This window comes from Agelaius tricolor, unplaced genomic scaffold (assembly GCF_023055355.1).
Source record: "Agelaius tricolor isolate 1412-34295 unplaced genomic scaffold, bAgeTri1.0.p SCAF_165, whole genome shotgun sequence".
Lineage (NCBI taxonomy): Eukaryota > Metazoa > Chordata > Aves > Passeriformes > Icteridae > Agelaius > Agelaius tricolor.
In genome coordinates, this window is record NW_027269425.1 from 54,787 (window position 1) to 70,597 (window position 15,811).

The window sequence follows — 15,811 nt, forward strand, 5'->3', positions numbered from 1 at the left end:
ACCACGCCCATCTCGTTAAACCACGCCTCCTCTTTTAGCCACTCTCTCCTCGCATAATTAACTCGTAATTAATTAATTAATGATTAATTAAGCGCTCCCCAGAGGTCGCTGAGGGCGGCTTCCGGTTGGCGGAGGGAGCGGAAGTGACGTAGCGGAAGGGGCGGAGCTTGCGGAGTTTCCCGCGCGCGCTGAGGCGGCTCCGGGAGGAGGTGGGGGAGGGGCGGAATTGCGGAAATTTTCGGGAATTTTGGGGAATTTTTGGGGAATTTTTGGGAATTTTGGGGGGTGAGGATCAAGGGGGGTGGGAGGGGCGGAATTTGGGGGAGTTTGGGGCTTTTTGGGGGGAGTTTTGGGGGGAAATTTGGAATTTTTGGGAATTTTGTGGAGATTTGCGGGAAAAGTTGGGAATTTGGGGGGGAAAACTTTGTGGGGAATTTGGGAATTTTGGGGGGAAAAATTGGGATAATTTTTGGGAAAAATTTTTGGGGAAATTCCGGATTTTTCGGGGAAATTTTTGGGGAATTTTTGGGAAATGTCGCGGAAAATTTTGAGGGAATTTTCGGGAGATTTTTTTAGGGGAAATTCGGAATTTTCTGGGGTAGAATTTGGAATTTTGGGGGAATTATTTTGGGAATTTTTGAGGGCATTTTTTGGGGTAAATGTTGGGATTTTAGGGGGAATTTTGGGGCATTTTCCTGGATTTTGGTTGTTATTTTATGCATAGTTTTGGGGTATTTTTGGGGCTATTTTGGGAGGTTTTTTTTGGGATTTTTTGGGGTTATTTTGGGGATATTTTGTGGTACTTTTGGGGCAGTTTTGTTGTTATTTTTGGGGTATTTTTGGGGCTACTTTGTGGTTATTTCGAGGGTATTTTTGGAGGGTTTTTGTGGTTATTTTTGTGCATTTGGGGTTATTTTTGGGGTATTTTTGGGGATATTTCTGGGAGCATTTTGCGGGTATTTTTATGGTATTTTGAGGTGTTTTTGTGTTATTTTTGGGGGGATTTTTATGGTATTTTGGGGTTATTTTAGTGTTATTTTCGGGAGCATTTTGGGCTGATTTTTGGGGTGATTTTTGGTTATTTTTGGGCTGATTTTTGGGGTGATTTTCTGTTATTTTTGGGGGTATTTTGGGCTGATTTCTGGGCTGATTTTCTGTTATTTTTTGGTTATTTTGGGCTGATTTTTGGGGTGATTTTCTGTTACTTTTTGGGGGTTTTTTGGGGTGATTTTCTGTTATTTTTTGGTTATTTTTGGGGATATTTCTGGGGTATTTTTATGGTATTTTGGGGGGATTTTTGGGCTGATTTTCTGTTATTTTTTGGTTATTTTTGGGCATATTTGTGAGGAATTTTTAAGGTATTTTTGGGGTATTTTTGTGTTATTTTGGGGGGATTTTTTATGGCATTTTTGGGCTGATTTTTGGGGTGATTTTCTGTTATTTTTGGGCTGATTTTTGGGCTGATTTTCTGTTATTTTTGGGAGTATTTTGGGCTGATTTTTGGGCTGATTTTCTGCTATTTTTGGGGGTATTTGGGGCTGATTTTTGGGCTGATTTTCTGTTACTTTTTGGGGATATTTTTGGCTGATTTTCTGTTATTTTTGGGGGTATTTTGGGCTGATTTTTGGGGTTATTTTCTGCTATTTTTTGCTGATTTTTGGGCTGATTTTTGGGCTGATTTTCTGCTATTTTTGGGCTGATTTTCTGTTATTTTTTGGGGGTATTTTGGGCTGATTTTTGGGCTGATTTTCTGTTATTTTTGGGTTATTTTTGGGCTGATTTTCTGTTATTTTTGGGCTGATTTTTGGGCTGATTTTCTGTTATTTTTGGATGATTTTCTGTTATTTTGGGTGATTTTCTGCTATTTTTTGGGGTATTTTGGGCTGATTTTTGGGCTGATTTTCTGCTATTTTTGGGCTGATTTTCTGTTATTTTGGGCTGATTTTTGGGCTGATTTTCTGTTATTTTTTGGTTACTTTTGGGCTGATTTTCTGGGGTTTTTTTTTTTGTTATTTTGGGCTGATTTTTGGGCTGATTTTCTGCTATTTTTGGGTTATTTTTGGGCTGATTTTTGGGCTGATTTTCTGTTATTTTTGGGCTGATTTTTGGCTGATTTTCTGCTATTTTTGGGGGTATTTTGGGCTGATTTTTGGGCTGATTTTCTGTTATTTTTTGGTTATTTTTGGGGATATTTCTGGGGTATTTTTATGGTATTTTCGGTTATTTTCGGGGTATTTTTTTGTTATTTTGGGGATACTTTTATGGTATTTTGGGCTGATTTTTCTGCTATTTTTGGGAATATTTTGGGCTGATTTTTGGGTTATTTTCTGCTATTTTTGGGCTGATTTTTGGGCTGATTTTCTGCTATTTTTGGGGGTATTTTGGGCTGATTTTTGGGCTGATTTTCTGCTATTTTTGGGCTGATTTTCTGCTATTTTTGGGGTATTTTGGGCTGATTTTTGGGCTGATTTTCTGTTATTTTTGGGTTATTTTTGGGCTGATTTTCTGTTATTTTTTGGTTATTTTTGGGATATTTTTATGGTATTTTGGGGTTATTTTTTGGGGTATTTTTTGGATATTTCTGGGAGCATTTTGGGGGTATTTTTATGGTTTTTTTGGGGTATTTTGTGTTATTTTTGGGGGGATTTTTATGGTATTTTGGGCTGATTTTCTGCTATTTTTGGGGTATTTTGGTCTGATTTTTGGGCTGATTTTCTGCTATTTTTTGGTTATTTTTGGGCTGATTTTCTGTTGATTTTTGGGCTGATTTTCTGTTATTTTGGGCTGATTTTTGGGACGATTTTCTGCTATTTTGGGCTGATTTTTGGGCTGATTTTCTGTTATTTTTGGGCTGATTTTCTGTTATTTTTTGGGGTATTTTGGGCTGATTTTTGGGCTGATTTTCTGTTACTTTTTGGGAGTATTTTGGGCTGATTTTGGGCTGATTTTCTGTTATTTTTGGGGATATTTTTGGGCTGATTTTCTGCTATTTTTGGGCTGATTTTCTGCTATTTTTGGGCTGATTTTCCTGCTATTTTTTGGTTATTTTTGGGCTGATTTTCTGTTATTTTTTGGGGTATTTTGGGCTGATTTTTGGGGTGATTTTCTGCTATTTTTGGGTGATTTTTGGGCTGATTTTTGGGCTGATTTTCTGCTCTTTTTGGGTGATTTTTGGGCTGATTTTCTGCTATTTTTGGGTGATTTTTGGGCTGATTTTCTGCTATTTTTGGGTTATTTTTGGGCTGATTTTTGGGCTGATTTTCTGCTCTTTTTGGCCATTCCCTCCCCAGATGGAGCCCCCAGGCCTGGCCCCGTCCCGGTTCCGTTCCCCGCCTGGAATTCTGCCCGAGTGCGGCTCCGTCCTGCCCCGGCCCGGCCCCCCCAGCTCCCTGCCCTGCCCCCGCTGCGGCTTCCGCCTGCTCTGCTCAGGTTTGGGGCCAAAAACACCCAGAAAACCCCAAAAAAACAAAAAAAACCCGAGAAAATCCATAAATCCTGTGAAATCCTATAAAAATCCCATTAAAATCCCATTAAATCCCATTAAAATCCCAAAGAAATCCCGTTAAAAATCCCATTAAAATCCTATTAGAATCCCATTAAAATCCACATAAAAATCCCATTAAAATCCCTTTAAAATTCAATTAAAATCCCGTTAAAATCCCATTAAAATCCCCATAAAAATCCCATTAAAATCCCCATTAAAATCCCTTTAAAATCCTATAAAAATCCCATTAAAATTCCCTTTAAAATCCCCATTAAAATCTCCATTAAGATCTCCATTAAAATCCCATTAAAATCCTCATCAAAATCCCATCAAAATCCTGTTAAAATCCCCATTAAAATCCCAATTAAAATTCCATAAAAATCCCACTAATATCCCCATGAAAATCCCATAAAAACTGCAATAAAATCCCATTAAAATCCCCATTAAAATCTCTCTAAAATCCCCCTAAAAATCCAGTTTAAATCCCATTAAAATCCCATTAAAATCCCATTAAAATCCCATTAAAATCCCATTAAAATCCCATTAAATCCCATCAAACCCAGCCCCCGCTGCGGCTTCCGCCTGCTCTGCTCAGGTTTGGGGCCAAAAACACCCAGAAAACCCAAAAAAACAAAAAAAACCCCAAAGAAATCCATAAATCCTGGCAAAATCTGCAAAAATCCCATTAAAATCCCATTAAATCCCATTAAAATCCCAAAGAAATCCCGTTAAAAATCCCATTAAAATCCTATTAGAATCCCATTAAAATCCACATAAAAATCCCATTAAAATCCCTTTAAAATTCAATTAAAATCCCGTTAAAATCCCGTTAAAATCCCCATAAAAATCCCATTAAAATCCCCATTAAAATCCCTTTAAAATCCTATAAAAATCCCATTAAAATTCCCTTTAAAATCCCCATTAAAATCTCCATTAAGATCTCCATTAAAATCCCATTAAAATCCCGTTAAAATCCTCATCAAAATCCCATCAAAATCCTGTTAAAATCCCCATTAAAATCCCATTAAAATTCCATAAAAATCCCACTAATATCCCCATGAAAAATCCCATAAAAACTGCAATAAAATCCCATTAAAATCCCCATTAAAATCTCTCTAAAATCCCCCTAAAAATCCAGTTTAAATCCCATTAAAATCTATAAAAATCCCATTAAAATCCCATTAAACATCCCATTAAATCCCATCAAACCCAGCCCCCGCTGCGGCTTCCGCCTGCTCTGCTCAGGTTTGGGGGGAAAAACACCCAGAAAATCCAAAAAATCAAAAAAAACCCCAAGAAATCGGTAAATCCTGGCTAAATCTAGAAAATCCTATAAAAATCCCATTAAATCCCATTAAAATCCCACTGAAATTCAAAAAAATCCATAAAAATCCCATAAAAATCCCATTAAAATCTTATAAAAAATCCAATTAAAATCCCGTTAAAATCCCCATTAAATTCCCATTAAAATCTCCATTAAAATCCCCACTAAAATCCCATTAGAATCCCATTAAAATCACAATAAAAAATCCATTAAAATTCAAAAAAATCCCATCAAAATCCTGTTAAAATCCCCATTAAAATCCCATAAAAAATCCCCATTAAAATCCCCACTAAATTCCCATTAAAATCTCACTAAAATCCCATAAAAATCCCATTAAAAAAATCCCATCAAAATCCTGTAAAATCCCCATTAAAATCCCACAAAAAATCCCATTAAAAATCCCCACTAAATTCCCATTAAAATCTCACTAAAATCCCTTAAAATCCCCATTAAAATCCCCATTAATATTTCACTAAAATCCCATTAAAAATCCCATTAAAATATCATTAAAAACCCCTTTAAAATCCCTTTAAAAATCCTATTAAAATTCCACTAAAATCCCATTAAAATTCAAAAAATCTCATAAAAATCCCCACTAAAATCCCATTAAATCCCATTAAAATTCAAAAAAATCTCATACAAATCCCCACTAAAATCCCATTAAAATCCTATAAAAATCCCATTAAAATCCACATAAAAATGCCATTAAAAATCCCATTAAAATCACCTTAAAATGCCATTAAAATCCCGTTAAAGTCCCCATTAAAATCCCACAAAAAATCCCATTAAAATCCCCACTAAATTCCCATTAAAATCTCACTAAAATCCCATAAAAATCCCCATTAAAATCCCCATTAATATTTCACTAAAATCCCATTAAAAAACCCATAAAATCCCATTAAAATATCATTAAAACCCCTTTAAAATCCCTTTAAAAATCCTATTAAAATCCCCCATTAAAATCCCCATTAATCCCAATAAAATCCCCATTAAAATCTCACTAAAATCCCATTAAAATCACAATAAAATCCCGTAAAAACCCCAATAATATCCCATTAAAATCCCATTAAAATCCTCATAAAAATCCCACTAAAATCCCCTTAAAATCCCACTAAATCCATCCCATTTCCCCCCTTTTCCTTAAAATTCCCCTTTTCTTCCCCAAAAATTCCCATTTTCCCCCCATTTTTTCCCCCGTTTTTCCCCCCATTTTTCCCCATTTTTTCCCCCATTTTTCCCCCCATCACCCCAAATTTCCCATTTTCCCATTATTTTGTCCCAAAATTCCCATTTCTCCCCAAAAATTCCCAATTTTCCCCTTTATTTCCCCCCACCAAAATTCCATTTTTCCCCCCTTTTTTCCCAAAATTTCCGTTTCTTTCCCCAATTTTTTCCCCATTTTTTCCCGTTTTTTTTCCCCATTTCTTTCCCCCAATCCCCATTTCCCCCCCATCATCCCAAATTTCCCATTTTTCCCATTATTTTGTCCCAAAATCCCCATTTTTCCCCCATTTTCCCCCCAAAATTCAATTTTTTCCCCATTTTTTCCCCGTTTTTTCCCATTTTTTCCCCATTTTCCCCCCATCCTCCCCAAATTCCCATTTTTTCCCATTATTTTGTCCCAAAATTCCCATTTTTGCCCCGTTTTTCCCCATTTTCCCCCAAATTTCACCTTTTTCCCATTTCTCCCCAAAAATTCCCAATTTTCCCCTTTATTTCCCCTCACAAAATTCCATTTTCTCCCCCTTTTTTCCCCTTTTTTTGCCCCATTTTCCCCCCCAAAATTCCCATTTTTTCTCCATTTTTCTCCATTTTTTCCCTGTTTTTTCCCGTTTTTTTTCCCCAATCCCCATTTTCCCCTTTTTTTGTCCCAAATTTCCCATTTTTCCCGGTTATTTTGTCCCAAAATTCCCTTTTTTCCCCCCATTTTCCCCCCTTTTTTTCCCTGTTTTTTCCCCATTTTTCCCCATTTTTTCCCCATTTTTTCCCGTTTTTTTTCCCCATTTCTTTCCCCAATCCCCATTTTCCCCCCATCCTCCCCAAATTTCCCATTTTTCCCATTATTTTGTCCCAAAATTCCCATTTTTCCCTTGTTTTTTCCCCCATTTGTTCCCCCAAAATTCCCATTTTTTCCCCATTTTCCCCTGTTTTTTCACCCTTTTTTCCCCATTTTTCCCCCATTTTTCCCCATTTTTCCCCCATTTTTCCCCCATCACCCCAAATTTCCCATTTTCCCGTTATTTTGTCCCAAAATTCCCCTTTCTCCCCAAAAATTCCCAATTTTCCCCTTTATTTCCCCCCACCAAAATTCCATTTTTCCCCCCTTTTTTTCCCAAAATTTCCGTTTCTTTCCCCAATTTTTTCCCCATTTTTTCCCGTTTTTTTTTTCCCCATTTCTTTCCAATCCCCATTTTCCCCCCATCCTCCCCAAATTTCCCATTTTTCCCATTATTTTGTCCCAAAATCCCCATTTTCCCCCCATTTTCCCCCCAAAATTCCCATTTTTTTCCCCATTTTTCCCCCATTTTCCCCCCAAAATTCCCATTTTTTTCCCCATTTTTCCCCCGTTTTTTCCCATTTTTTCCCCATTTTCCCCCCATCCTCCCCAAATTTCCCATTTTTCCCATTATTTTGTCCCAAAATTCCATTTTTCCCCCGTTTTTCCCCATTTTCCCCCCCAAATTTCACCTTTTTCCCATTTCTTCCCCTAAAATTCCCAATTTTCCCCTTTATTTCCCCTCACAAAATTCCATTTCCCCCCCTTTTTTCCCCTTTTTTTTGCCCCATTTTCCCCCCAAAATTCCCATTTTTTCTCCATTTTTCTCCATTTTTTCCCTGTTTTTTCCCATTTTTTTTCCCCAATCCCCATTTTCCCCCTTTTTTTGTCCCAAATTTCCCATTTTTCCCGGTTATTTTGTCCCAAAATTCCCTTTTTTCCCCCCATTTATAACCCCCTTTTTTTCCCTGTTTTTTCCCCATTTTTCCCCATTTTTTCCCCATTTTTTCCCGTTTTTTTTCCCCATTTCTTTCCCCAATCCCCATTTCCCCCCATCATTCCCAAATTTCCCATTTTTCCCATTGTTTTGTCCCAAAATTCCCATTTTTCCCCCATTTTTTTCCCCATTTTCCCCCAAAATTCCCATATTTTCCCCCGTTTTTTCCCCATTTTTCCCCATTTTCCCCCCATCACCCCAAATTTCCCATTTTCCCGGTTATTTTGTCCCAAAATTCCCATTTCTCCCCAAAAATTCCCAATTTTCCCCTTTATTTCCCCTCACAAAATTCCATTTTCCCCCCTTTTTTCCCCTTTTTTTTGCCCCATTTTCCCCCCAAAATTCCCATTTTTCCCCCATTTTTTCCCCGTTTTTTCCCGGTTTTTTTCCCCATTTCTTTCCCCAATCCCCATTTCCCCCCATCATCCCAAATTTCCCATTTTTCCCATTATTTTTCCCAAAATTCCCATTTTTCCCTTGTTTTTTCCCCCACTTTTCCCCCATTTTCCCCCCATTTTCCCCCATTTTTCCCCGTTTTTTCTCCCTTTTTTCCCCATTTTTCCCCATTTTTCCCCCGTTTTTCCCCATTTTCCCCCCAAATTTCACCTTTTTCCATTTCTTCCCCTAAAATTCCCAATTTTCCCCCTTTATTTCCCCTCACAAAATTCCATTTCCCCCCCTTTTTTCCCCTTTTTTTTGCCCCATTTTCCCCCCAAAATTCCCATTTTTTCCCCCATTTTTCCCCATTTTTTCCCCGTTTTTTCCCGTTTTTTTTTCCCCAATCCCCATTTTCCCCTTTTTTTGTCCCAAAATTCCCATTTTTCCCATTATTTTTTCCCAAAATTCCCATTTTTCCCGGTTATTTTGTCCCAAAATTCCCTTTTTTCCCCCCCATTTTCCCCCCTTTTTTTCCCTGTTTTTTTCCCCATTTTTCCCCCATTTTTTCCCCGTTTTTTCCCGTTTTTTTCCCCATTTCTTTCCCCAATCCCCATTTCCCCCCCATCATCCCAAATTTCCCATTTTTTCCCATTCTTTTGTCCCAAAATTCCCATTTTTCCCATTGTTTTGTCCCAAAATTCCATTTTTCCCCCATTTTTCCCCCAAAATTCCCATTTTTTCCCCATTTTCCCCCGTTTTTTCACCCTTTTTTCCCCCATTTTTCCCCATTTTTCCCATTATTTTGTCCCAAAATTCCCATTTCTCCCCCAAAATTCCCAATTTTCCCCTTCATTCCCCCCCACCAAAATTCCATTTTTCCCCCCTTTTTTTCCCAAAATTTCCGTTTCTTTCCCCAATTTTTTCCCCATTTTTTCCCGTTTTTTTTCCCCATTTCTTTCCCCCAATCCCCATTTTCCCCCCCATCCTCCCCAAATTTCCCATTTTTCCCATTATTTTGTCCCAAAATCCCCATTTTTCCCCCCATTTTCCCCCCAAAATTCCCATTTTTTTCCCCATTTTTCCCCCGTTTTTTCCCATTTTTTCCCCATTTTCCCCCCATCCTCCCCAAATTTCCCATTTTCCCATTATTTTGTCCCACAAAATTCCCATTTTTCCCCCGTTTTTCCCCATTTTCCCCCCAAATTTCACCTTTTTCCCATTTCTCCCCAAAAATTCCCAATTTTCCCCTTTATTTCCCCTCACAAAATTCCATTTTCCCCCCTTTTTTCCCCTTTTTTTTGCCCCATTTCCCCCCCAAAATTCCCATTTTTCCCCCATTTTTTCCCCGTTTTTTCCCGGTTTTTTTCCCCATTTCTTTCCCCAATCCCCATTTCCCCCCATCATCCCAAATTTCCCATTTTTCCCATTATTTTTCCCAAAATTCCCATTTTTCCCTTGTTTTTTCCCCCACTTTTCCCCCATTTTCCCCCCATTTTCCCCCATTTTTCCCCGTTTTTTCTCCCTTTTTTCCCCATTTTTCCCCCATTTTTCCCCCCGTTTTTCCCCATTTTCCCCCCAAATTTCACCTTTTTCCCATTTCTTCCCCTAAAATTCCCAATTTTCCCCTTTATTTCCCCTCACAAAATTCCATTTTCCCCCCCTTTTTTCCCCTTTTTTTCCCCATTTCCCCCCCCAAAAATTCCCATTTTTCCCCCATTTTTTCCCCGTTTTTTCCCGTTTTTTTCCCCATTTTTTCCCCCAATCCCCATTTTCCCGTTCTTTTTCCCAAAATTCCCATTTTTCCCATTCTTTTGCCCAAAATTCCCGTTTTTCCCCCCAGATCTCCAGGGCTGCTCCGTCCGGAGCTCCCTGAGCTTCAACGGCCCCGGGGGGGGGAGGGGCGGGAGCGGCCCCGCCCCCCCAGGAGGGACCCACGGTGAGGGGGAGGGGCGGGGGGGGGACCCGGAATTGGGGGAAAAATCCCAAAATTTTGGGAAAAAATCAAAAAAATTGGGGGAAAATTCAAAAAAAAAGGGAAAAAAAATCACAAAAATTGGGGAAAAAAATCACAAAAATTGGGGAAAAAAATCCCAAAAAATTGGGGGAAAAATCACAAAAAATTGAGAAAAAAATCACAAAAATTGGGGAAAAAAATCCCAAAATTTTGGGAAAAAAATCCAAAAAAATTGGGGGAAAATTCAAAAAAATTGGGGAAAAAATCCCAAAAAACTGGGGAAAAATCCCAAAATTTTTGAGGGAAAATAGCAAAAAATCGGGGGAAAAAATCCCCCAAAATTGTGGAAAAATAAAAAAAAAATTGGGGAAAAATTAAAAATAAATTGGGAAAAAAAATCCCCAAAAACTGGGGGAAAAATTCTGAAAATTGGGAAAAAAATCCCCCAAAATTGGGGGAAAAATCCCCAAAAATTGGGGACAAAAATTCCGAAAAAATTGGGAAATAATTCCCAAAATTTTGGGGAGAAAATCCCAAAAAATTGGGGAAAAAAAATCACAAAAATTGGGGGAAAAAAACCACAAAATTTTGGGGAGAAAATCCCAAAAAATTGGGGAAAAAAATCCAAAAAAAATTGGGGGAAAATTCAAAAAAAAAGGGGAAAAAAATCACAAAAATTGGGGGGAAAATCCCAAAAAATTGGGGGAAAAAATCACAAAAATTGGGGGGAAAATTTCCGAAAAAATTGGGGAAAAAATTCCAAAAAATTGGGGGAAAAAATCCAAAAAAATTGAGGAAAAAAATTCCGAAAAAATTGGGGGAAAATCCCAAAAAATTGGGGGAAAAAAATCCAAAAAAAAAGGGAAATAATTCCCAAAAAAATGGGGAAAAAATTCCAAATTTTTTGAGGGAAAATCACAAAAATTGGGGAGAAAATCCCAAAAAATATGGAAAAAAATCCCAAAATTTTGGGGAAAAAAAATCCCAAAAAAATGGGGAAAAAAATCCAAAAAAATTGTGAAAAAATCCCCCAAAATTGGGAGAAAAATACCAAAATTTTGGGGAGAAAATTCCCAAAAATTGGGGGAAAAAATCCCAAAAAATTGGGGAAAAAGTCCCAAAATTTTGGGGAGAAAATCCCAAAAAATTGGGGAAAAAATTCCGAAAAAATGGGGGGAAAATTCAAAAAAATTGGGGAAAAAATCACAAAAAATTGGGGGAAAATCCCAAAATTTTGGGGGAAAAAATTCTGAAAATTGGGGGAAAATTCAAAAAAATTGGGAAATAATTCCCAAAAATTGGGGAAAAAAATCCCCCAAAATTGGGGGAAAAAATCACAAAAATTGGGGAAAAAGATCCCAGAATTTTGTGGAGAAAATCACAAAAAATTGGGGAAAAAATCCCGAAAAAATTGGGGAAAAAATCCCAAAATTGTGAAAAATAAAAAATAAATTGGGGCAAAAAAAAATCAAAAATTTGGGGCTTTTTTGGGGTAAATTAATGGGGGGGGGGTTTGGGTAAATTTTGGGAATTTTGAAGTAAATTTTTGGGATTTGTTTTTTTAGGGTTTTTGGGGGAAATTAATGGAATTTTTTGGGGTGAATAAATGGAATTTTTGGGCTGAATAAATGGAAATTTTTGGGATAAATAATTGGAATTTTTGGGGTAAATCAATGGAATTTTTTGGGGTGAATAAATGGAATTTTTGGGGTGAATAAATGGAATTTTTGGGGGTAAATTAATGGAATTTTTGGAGTGAATAAATCGAATTTTTGGGATAAATAAATAGAATTTTTGGGGTGAATAAATGGAATTTTTGGGGTAAATAAATAGAAATTTTGGGGTGAATAAATGGAATTTTTGGGGATAAATCAATGGAATTTTTGGGATAAATAAATGGAATTTTTTGCATAAATAAATGGAATTTTTTGGGGTGAATAAATAGAATTTTTGGGGTAAATAAATGGAATTTTTGGGAATAAATAAATGGAATTTTTGGGGTGAATAAATGGAATTTTTGGGGTGAATAAATGGAATGTTTTGGGATGAATCAATGGAATTTTTTGGGGTGAATCAATGGAATTTTTTGGGGTAAAAAAATGGAATTTTTTGGGATCAATAAATCGAATTTTTGGGATAAATAAATAGAATTTTTGGGGTGAATAAATGGAATTTTTGGGGATAAACGAATGTAATTTTTGGGATGAATAAATGGAAATTTTTGGGGTAAATAATTGGAATTTTTGGAGTGAATCAATGGAATTTTTTGGGGTGAAGAAATGGAATTTTTGGGATAAATAAATGGAATTTTTTGGGATAAATAAATGGAATTTTTGGGATAAATAAATGGAATTTTTTGGGATAAATAAATGGAATTTTTGGGATAAATAAATGGAATTTTTTGCATAAATAACTGGAATTTTTTGGGGTAAAAAAATGGGATTTTTGGGGTGAATAAATGGAATTTTTTGCAGAAATAAATGGAATATTTTGGGGTAAAAAAATGGGATTTTTGGCATAAATAAATGGAATTTTTGGGGTGAATAAATGGAATTTTTTGGGGTAAATAAATGGAATTTTTTGGGGTGAATAAATGGAATTTTTGGGGTGAATAAATGGAATTTTTTGGGGTAAAAAAATGGGATTTTTGGGATGAAGAAATGGAATTTTTTGGGATAAATAAATGGAAGTTTTTGCATAAATAAGTGGAATTTTTTGGGGTAAAAAAATGGAATTTTTTGGGATAAATAATTGGAATTTTTTGGGGTAAAAAATTGAATTTTTGGGGTGAATAAATAGAATTTTTGGGATGAATAAATGGAATTTTTTGGGGTGAATAAATGGAATTTTTGGGGTGAATAAATGGAATTTTTGGGATAAATAAATGGAATTTTTTGGGGTAAATAAATGGAATTTTTGGGGATAAACGAATGTAATTTTTGGGATGAATAAATGGAAATTTTTGGGGTAAATAATTGGAATTTTTGGGGTAAATCAATGGAATTTTTGGGGTGAATAAATGGAATTTTTGGGGTGAATAAATGGAATTTTTGGGGGTAAATTAATGGAATTTTTGGAGTGAATAAATCGAATTTTTGGGATAAATAAATAGAATTTTGGGGTGAATAAATGGAATTTTTGGGGTAAATAAATAGAAATTTTGGGGTGAATAAATGGAATTTTTGGGGATAAATCAATGGAATTTTTGGGATAAATAAATGGAATTTTTTGCATAAATAAATGGAATTTTTTGGGGTGAATAAATAGAATTTTTGGGGTAAATAAATGGAATTTTTGGGAATAAATAAATGGAATTTTTGGGGTGAATAAATGGAATTTTTGGGGTGAATAAATGGAATGTTTTGGGATGAATCAATGGAATTTTTTGGGGTGAATCAATGGAATTTTTGGGGATAAACGAATGTAATTTTTGGGATGAATAAATGGAAATTTTTGGGGTAAATAATTGGAATTTTTGGAGTGAATCAATGGAATTTTTTGGGGTGAAGAAATGGAATTTTTGGGATAAATAAATGGAATTTTTTGGGATAAATAAATGGAATTTTTTGGGATAAATAAATGGAATTTTTTGCATAAATAACTGGAATTTTTTGGGGTAAAAAATTGAATTTTTGGGGTGAATAAATGGAATTTTTTGGGATGAATAAATGGAATTTTTTGGGGTGAATAAATGGAATTTTTGGGGTGAATAAATGGAATTTTTTGGGGTAAAAAAATGGGATTTTTGGGATGAAGAAATGGAATTTTTTGGGATAAATAAATGGAATTTTTTGGGATGAATAAATGGAATTTTTTGAGGTTAAAAAATGAGATTTTTGGGATAAATAAATGGAATTTTTTGGGATAAATTAATGGAATTTTTGGGATAAATAAATGGAATTTTTTGGGATAAATAAATGGAATTTTTTGCAGAAATAAATGGAATTTTTTGGGGTGAATAAATGGGATTTTTTGGGGTAAATAACCGGAATTTTTGGCCGTTGCAGGTGGACAGGAGCTGCCCCAGGTGCTCCCATGTGGGGATGTGGTTCCACACCCGGCAGATGCGCTCGGCTGACGAGGGCCAGACGGTTTTCTACACCTGCCCCCCGCTGCAGGTGACACAAACCAGCCCAAAATAGCCCCAAAATATCCTTAAAATATCCCTAAAATATCCCTAAAATATCCTTAAAATATCCCTAAAATATCCTTAAAATATCCCTAAAATATCCCCAAAAATATCCCCAAAATAATCCCGAAATATCCCTAAAATATCCCCAAAATAATCCTGAAATAACCCCCAAAAAAGCCCTAAAAACACCCCTGAAAGAGCCCCAAAAATAGCCCAAATAAGCCCAAAATATCCCTTGAATTAACCCCAAAATTACCCCAAAATAGCCCTAAAAAACCCCCAAAAATATCCCAAAATAATCCCCAAATAATCCCCAAATATCAACCAAAAAAATCCCCAAAATAGCCCCAAAGCAACCCCAAAATATCCAAAAATAACCCCCAGAAATATCCCAAAATAACCCCAAAATATCCCAAAAATAACCCCAAAATAACCTCAAAAAAACCCCAAAATATCCCTTGAATTACCCCAAAAATAACCCAAAAAAATATCCCTAAAATAGCCCCAAATTAACCCCAAAACATCCCCCAAAAAAACCAAAATATCCCCAAAATAATCCTGAAATAACCCCCAAATATCAACCAAAAAATATCCCCAAAATATCCCCAAAATATCCTTAAAATATCCCCAAAATAACCCCAAAAATAACCCCAAAATAACCCAAAAATCCCTCAAATTAACCCCAAAAAAAGCCCCAAAAATATCCCAAAAAATCCCTAAAATTACCCCAAAATATCCAAAAATAACCCCAAAAATATCCCTAAATTCCCTCAAATTAACCCCAAAAAAGCCCCAAAAATATCCCCAAAATATCCCCAAAATAATCCTGAAATAACCCCAAAAATATCCCTAAAATAACCCCCCAAAATCCCCAAAATAGCCCCAAATTAACCCCCAAAATATCCCTAAAATAACCCCAAAATATCCCAAAAATATCCCAAAAATAACCCCCAAATATCCCTTGAATTAACCCCAAAAAGCCCCAAAAATGCTCAAAATAACCCCAAAAATTCCCCCCCAAAAATCCAAAATAACCCCAAATTTACCCCCCAAAAACCTCAAAATATCCCCAAAATTAACCCCAAAACAGCCCCAAAAACCCCCAAATTCTCCCCAAATCCCCCCAAATTCTCCCCCAAATTCTCCCAAAAACCCAAAAAATCCCAAATTTCCCCCAAAATTCCCAATTTTCTCAACCCTTCCCCTTTTCCCGCAGGTTCCAGGAAAAGGAAGATTCCTGAAGTTCCCAATTTTGGGCTTTTTTGGGATTTTTTATTTATTTTATTTTGAGGATTTTTTGAGGACCATTTTTGGGTCCGATTTTGGGATTTTTGGGGTGGTTTTTTTTAGGATTTTTGGGTGGGATTTTTGGGAATTTTGAGGATTTTTTGAGGACCATTTTTTGGTCCTTTTTTGAGATTTTTTTGGGGGGGAAATTCTGGGGATTTTTGGGACCGTTTTCGTCACCAGAGCAGAAATAAAAGCGATTCCCCCAAATTTAAAGCGGAATTTTGATTTATTTTTTTCATTTTTTGGGGATTTTTTT

The 15,811-nt window shown here is 36.0% G+C and overlaps 1 protein-coding gene across 1 annotated transcript; it reads left to right on the forward strand.

Annotated features, from left to right (window-relative positions):
* Positions 1 to 29: 29 nt before the first annotated feature.
* Positions 30 to 15,768, forward strand: POLR1H (RNA polymerase I subunit H). Its single transcript, XM_071420797.1, has 4 exons — positions 30 to 209; positions 3,291 to 3,429; positions 10,020 to 10,115; positions 14,141 to 15,768. Exons 2-4 carry the CDS (start codon positions 3,291 to 3,293, stop codon positions 14,209 to 14,211), a joined length of 306 nt encoding a protein of 101 aa, XP_071276898.1. The 5' UTR covers positions 30 to 209; the 3' UTR covers positions 14,212 to 15,768.
* Positions 15,769 to 15,811: the final 43 nt, after the last annotated feature.